This window comes from Colius striatus, chromosome 1 (genome assembly GCF_028858725.1).
Source record: "Colius striatus isolate bColStr4 chromosome 1, bColStr4.1.hap1, whole genome shotgun sequence".
In the NCBI taxonomy this organism is placed as follows: Eukaryota; Metazoa; Chordata; class Aves; order Coliiformes; family Coliidae; genus Colius; species Colius striatus.
In genome coordinates this window covers 169,972,649-169,979,044 of record NC_084759.1, presented here as the reverse complement: position 1 = coordinate 169,979,044, position 6,396 = coordinate 169,972,649, and the positions used below count along the sequence as shown (strand labels likewise).

The 6,396-nt window shown below is 48.3% G+C and overlaps 1 protein-coding gene across 1 annotated transcript; it reads left to right on the top strand.

The window, feature by feature from the left end:
• Positions 1 to 1,451: 1,451 nt before the first annotated feature.
• On the top strand, positions 1,452 to 5,370 carry YEATS4 (YEATS domain containing 4). Its single transcript, XM_062004826.1, has 7 exons — positions 1,452 to 1,555; positions 1,657 to 1,776; positions 2,237 to 2,303; positions 2,404 to 2,498; positions 3,967 to 4,059; positions 4,137 to 4,224; positions 4,703 to 5,370. The coding sequence occupies exons 1-7, from the start codon at positions 1,505 to 1,507 to the stop codon at positions 4,870 to 4,872; spliced, it is 684 nt and encodes a 227-aa protein (XP_061860810.1). The 5' UTR covers positions 1,452 to 1,504; the 3' UTR covers positions 4,873 to 5,370.
• The last annotated feature ends 1,026 nt before the right edge of the window (positions 5,371 to 6,396 follow it).

The window sequence follows — 6,396 nt, the reverse complement described above, 5'->3', positions numbered from 1 at the left end:
TAGATAGCCAGCTCCCTCTTTATTAAGCATGGGACATTTGAGAAAATGCTTCTGAGATGATGTCACTCTGACCTCCTGTGGCTTTCCACATCGCATATGAAATCTGGTAATTCTGGAGGGACGTTTAAGAGTTGCCTATGGACTGAAGAGGCCGTGTTTCTGGTTACTACAGAGCAGAGGAACCAAAAGGAGGTGGAGGTTAAGATATAAGAGAAGCACCATGGACTCAGTGTTAAGAGGTTGTGTGCACTGCTCTGGCAACATCAAGTCTTGGCTACTCATTGCATTTTGCCCCCTACCCCTGGCTGCTCAAGGAAGGTCTATTGGAAATGTGAGCTTAGGGTGAGTAACTTTTGAGGACACAGCCTGGGACTCTGTTAAGTTCAGTGGGTGCAGGGGGTGGGAACTGCCATTCAACAAACTTTGTTAAAGTGAGCAAGTCCCCATGATGGCTGGAGTTTAGAGGTTAGGATCCCATTGGTTTAGTCCATCTCTGCTGGCAGACTACACTGATGTTCTACAGCTTTTCTCTTTACGATCTCTTCCCCTCCTCCTCTTTCACAGTCTAATTGAGCCTTCACTCAAAGCCTCTCATCATCCTTCCTCAGCTCCTAATTGCAGTGCTTTTGCCTCCAGTGCTTCTTTCCTCTGAGGGCCGTTTGCCTGTCTGTGGTGGCCTCGCTGTGGGAGCGGGAAGACAGCTGCAGCTGTGGAACAGAGTGGGAGTGCACAGCAACGCTGGGGGGCCAGGCAGAGGCACGGCCGTGGGACCTGCAGGCAGCAGCTGGGGGCAGTGGCTCCTCCTTAAACCTGTTTCCTCTGGAGGGAAGCACACAGGGGCTCTGAGCCTGTCTGGGGAGCAAGGTAGGTGTTAGCCATTGACTGTGCACGTCCCTCACCCTTCCTGCTGCCCCGAGGCAGGATAGGGCTGGGCTGGTATGTTATGAAGCCCATAACAAGCACGACTGAGCTTGGGAGAACAGCACGTGCAACTTCTTGGTAAGACACGGGATAACGGCTTCGAACTGAAGAGGGCTGTTGTAGTGAGTCATAAGGAAGGAGTTCTTTGCAGTGTGGATGCTGACATAGGTTGTGGCTGCCGTATCCCTGGAAGTGCTCAAGGCCAGAACCTTTGGGGCGACCTGGTCTAGCGGAAGGTGGCCCCTGCCCATGGCAGGAGCTTGCAACGACAGGGTCTTCAAGGCCGTTTCCCCATAAAGCAGCGTGTGCCTCCGCGGGGCAGGGCCGGGAGGGGCAGGGCTGCGCGGGCCGCGGGCAGGAGCGGCGCCCGGGCTGCGTGAGCCCCGCTGTGGCAGGCGCGGCGGCGGCGCTGCCCGGCGCAGGCTCGCGGTGGGCGGGCGCGGCGCGTCAGGGCGCCGGAAGCGCCGTGCCCGGAAGGCGCGGGGCATGGCGGGGCCGGGGCGGGGCCGGGCGCGGCGGTGGCGGCGGCGGCGCGGGAGCGGGGCGCGGGCGGCGCGGCGGCGGCGCCCCCCCGCGGGGCAATATGTTCAAGAGAATGGCCGAGTTCGGGCCTGACTCCGGCGGCAGGGTGAAGGTGCGGCCGCGGGGCGGGAGGGGCGGCGGGCAGCGGCGGCAGCGGCTTCCCCGTGGCCGCCGCCCGCAGCGCCTCAGGCGCGGTGTCGCTTGTTTTTGAAGGGCGTTACCATCGTGAAGCCGGTGGTGTACGGGAACGTGGCGCGGTATTTCGGGAAGAAGCGCGAAGAGGACGGGCACACGCACCAGTGGACGGTTTACGTGAAGCCGTACAGGAACGAGGTGGGCGGCGGCGGGCGGCGGCCGGGCCTTCGGGCTGGTCCGGGGCCGTGCGGGAAGCTGCCGCCGGTGCGATGCGCGGGGCTGGCGGGGGCTGCGCCCGGCGGCGGGGCGCCGGCGTCTCCAAAAGCCGCCTTCGAGAGACGGGCAGAAGCACATTTGGACGTAAAGGGGGGACCGCATCCTCTGGGGGGGTCCCAGGAAGGAAAACGAGAGGGAAGATGCTTTTAGGCTTCTTAAGCGATCTTCTAGTCTGGGAGGAAACTGGCGGACATTCACGGGACGAAAGCACCCACAGACCTGTGTGCCAGACCACATTCACGCGTCTACCTTGTTGCTTTTTTCCTGTGCTTGAAGCCAGAAGAAATACCAAGTTTACATCAGAATAAACGATGAGCACATAGGACAAATGATTACCCAAGTATTGTGGTGTGTTGCATAAGTAACGGCATTTCTGTTTCAGGATATGTCTGCCTATGTGAAAAAAATTCAGTTCAAGTTGCACGAAAGCTACGGTAATCCTTTAAGAGGTGGGTTTGCCATTTGGGGAGCTGTTCCTAGAGCTGAGATTTTGATTAGTTCCATTGAGCTTTATCACCCCTGTTAACACCACTGTGTTTCCCACTGCAGTCGTTACCAAACCACCCTATGAAATCACTGAAACGGGCTGGGGAGAATTTGAAATAATCATCAAGATATTTTTCATTGATCCAAATGAAAGACCTGTAAGTACATGAAACTTTTAATGACAATTAATTATAGTGAGCTAAAGCTGTGCTGTAGGATATCGCTGGTCAAAATAAGTACGTTGTCCTAGTAAAGCCAGTTCTTATAGGAAGGCCAATGGCATCCTGGGATGCATCGAGTGTAGCCAGCAGGTCAAGAGAGGTTCTGCTTCCCCTCTATTCTGCCCTGGTGAGGCCTTATCTGGAGTTCAGTGTCCCGTTCTGAGCTCTCCAGCTCAAGAGTGACAGAGAACTTCTGGAGAGAGTCCAGCCCAGGGCCACCAAGATGATCAGGGGACTGGAACATCTTTCATATGAGGAAAGGCTGCGGGAACTGGGGCTGTTTAGTCTGGAGAAGAGGAGACTGAGGGGGGATCTCATTAATATTTACAAATATTTAAATGGTGGGTGTCAGGAGGTTGGGACATCCCTTTTTTCTATAGTAGCTAGCAACAGGGAAAGGGGTAATGGGATGAAGCTGGAACACAAAAAGTTCCATTAAAATATCATAAGAAACTATTTCACTGTGAGGGTGACAGAGCAGTGGCACAGGCTGCCCAGGGAGGGTGTGGAGTCTCCTTTCTTGTAGGTCTTCAAAATGCACTTGGACATGTTTCTGTGAGCTGATCTAGATGGACCTACTTAGCAGGGGGGTTGGACTAAATGATCTCTCAAGGTCCCTTCAAACTCCGACCATTCTATGATTGAGTTTTACATTTTCCTTGAATCTATTAAAATTGGTACTGGACTTAGCAAGGGCTTCCTGCACTGTTGTGCTCAGCAGTATCCCGACTTGCTGTATTAATTCTGTTCACAGCTTGACCAAGCTGTCCTGAAGTTGGTTGGGTGCTTTTCCTTTGTGCTTCTTCTTGGAAGGCTGTTTTTGTGTGTTGTGTTCTTCTCTTTGGAGAAGGTATCACTCTCTCCCACACACGTTAGCAGGCCTGTTTCTGGAAGGGATCACTTGTGAGCTCTGTGTCCTCTTCCTAGGTCACAGCCCAAGTGGTCAGTGGTTCCTCTCCAGCTCCTGCCATTTTCAGTGCAGTAGTGGAAGAGTAACTCAACAGGGAGAAATTTCAGTGCAAAGCTATCCGCAGGCTCCCCTGCTATTTTTCCTTCACAGGAAGGGATGATGGGGTCACAAAAAACATTTTCTAACTGATTAATTGGCAAAGTGGTCTTGAACTAAAGTATCTATTTAGAAACACCTATGAGAAGTTTGTCTTAGTAGTTTTCATACACTAATCCTAAACCATTTGCCCAGACATTTCTCAAGTGTCGAGGAGCCTTTGGAATGTGTTTAGCACCAACTATCAAATTTAAGTAATTCTGCTGAAATTACATAATGTTTATTTAAAAGATTTTTTTAAGTCCTGTACAGCTGTTTATAAAGAAGGATGTTGATATCTGGAATAAGACTTGCATTTTCTTACAGTTGTCAAGCTAATAATCTTCTGTCTTTGCACAGGTAACCTTGTATCACTTGCTAAAGCTTTTCCAGTCTGATACCAATGCCATCCTGGGAAAGAAAACTGTAGTTTCTGAATTCTATGATGAAATGGTATGAAAATTTTTTATGTACTCCTCACTTTATTTTTAAGAGTATTAGTGATACCGTGTATTTTTCTCCTTCATTAGATATTTCAAGACCCCACTGCAATGATGCAGCAGCTGTTAACAACGTCTCGCCAGCTCACGCTAGGTGCTTATAAGCATGAAACAGAGTGTAAGTTTAAAATCAAAACATGTAGTCCCTCCCTGGGCAACCTGTGCTAGTGCTTGGCCGCCCTCACAGTACAAGTAGTTTCTTGATGTTCAGAGGGACCCTCCTGCATTTCAGTTGGTGCCCATGGCCTTCACGTGCTGTCACTGGGCACGGCACACAAATTACTGTAATTCTCCATAATCAGTTTATATGGTGTCACCACTTCAGGGCTTTTTCCCCACTTAATCTTTAAAAAACTCTGGAAAAGCATTCAGTGAATCATACAACTCTATCCACAAAAGTGATGTGGTTTTTTTTGTTGCAGGTTTTTATTTGGATACCATTTTGCTTACATTCATTGAGACACTGAATCTCTAAGGCTAACAATAATAGTTTCTTTTCGGGATACACACCATCCAAATTATTGTTGCAATTTAAAAAGAATTACATTCTCCGTGATACTTAAAATGTTTATTTTTCTTTATTACCACCACTGCAGTTGCAGATCTTGAAGTGAAAACCAGGGAAAAGCTGGAAGCTGCCAAAAAGAAAACTAGTTTTGAAATTGCTGAGCTTAAGGAAAGACTAAAAGCAAGTCGTGAAACCATCAATTGTTTAAAGAATGAAATCAGGAAACTTGAAGAAGATGATCAGTCTAAAGATATGTGATGAGTGTTGACTTGAGACAGAGCCTATACTGAAAATGGAAGGACTTCAATGAGGGGTTGCGTGTGTTCTCTCTGGTTCTGTAACTGAGACACTGTGGATTCCACTTGCAAATGATTGAAGTACGTGGCAATCAACTTCATCAATGGAAGAAAAATGAAAGAATGTATCCTGTTTTGTAGTTAAAGTCTATGGGTACTTAATGATTTATTTCAAGTAGAGGGATCTTGGACTACTTTTTAATTCTTTTTTTTCAAGCTGCATTTGAGTGGTGTATGGAAACTTTGTATTGTCTTGGATTAGTTCAATGTGATTTTACAAAATGCTGGTGTTTACTTTTTTTACTTGTTTTTTCTACTGATTGTTTAGAGATGCATCTTTAAAGCTGAAAATAAAATAGGCATTTTTTATTTTAATATTTTTTTGTCTCTGTCCCGTTGTGGGCTTCAAGAACAATTGTAAATAGAATACCCTGATTTAAGGCAGAAGTCGAAATACAGTGCTATGCAAATTGCTTAACTGGGTGCAGTGATTTCTCCTTGTCTGTCTGTAGCCTCACATGTGCTTCAACACATATAAATGCATCAGTTATACAAGTTATGCTCAGAAGCTGGAAATGATTCCAGTCTTGTTTTGTAGCAGTTTAGTATTTGAACTCTACTGATGTAATTTCATCACATGCTGTCTCTACAGCTTCTTCCTCCTCATGCTCTTCCCCTGCTCCAGCACAGGCTTCCTGTGGCATCCCAGCCTCCTTTGGGCATCCCCCTGCTCCAGCATGGGGTTCTCCCTGGGCTGCAGGTGCATCTCTGCTCCCCCATGGCCTCCATGGCTGCAGGGACAGGGCTTCACCATGGGCTGCACCACGGGCTGCAGGGGAGTATCTACTCTGGTGCCTGCAGCACCTCCCATCCTTCCTCACTGACCTTGTTGTCTGCAGACTTGTTGCTCTCGCATATTTTTGCTCCCCTCTGCCACTGTGTGCAGTTGTCATGCAGCAACTTTCCCCTCTTGCCAAATACGTTATCCCAGAGGCACTGCTCCTGTTGCTGATGGGCTCAGCCTTGGCCAGCAGTGGATCTCTCTCTTGGAGCCGGCTGGCGTTGGCTCCATCGGATGTAGGGGAAGCTTCACACAGAAGGCCCCTCCACCACCAAAATCTCGCCATAAAAACCTGATACAAATTCTTAAGTAACTAGCAGATGTTCCTCTGATAAATCAGTATGTGATTTTGTCTGTTAAATCTGGGTTTTTTCTCTTCCTTTTGTAGAGGTGGAAGCACCTGATAAGAGATGGTGCTGCCTCAGGTTTTTAAAAAGCCTTGGGCATCTCTATACTGCTTCAAGATACTGTGTTGGAGTAAACTGCTGTAGGGAATCAAATATCCCACTTCCCTCCCAATAACTATTAAAACTTGGGATGTTTAGTTTATGGTATTATTTATACACATAGGTTGAGGAAGAGTTTGAAGAGATCCTTCCTAGTACTGTGGGCTATCCAATTTTTAAGGGGTACCTAACTGATTTG

Excerpts from the sequence above, each read along its gene's own strand:
- YEATS4 (XM_062004826.1), top strand. The coding sequence starts at position 1,505 with ATGTTCAAGAGAATGGCCGAGTTCGGGCCTGACTCCGGCGGCAGGGTG. Across the intron at positions 1,556-1,656 it reads ACTCCGGCGGCAGGGTGAAG|GGCGTTACCATCGTGAAGCC; the intron begins GTGCGGCCGCGG and ends TTGTTTTTGAAG. Across the intron at positions 2,499-3,966 it reads TTGATCCAAATGAAAGACCT|GTAACCTTGTATCACTTGCT; the intron begins GTAAGTACATGA and ends GTCTTTGCACAG.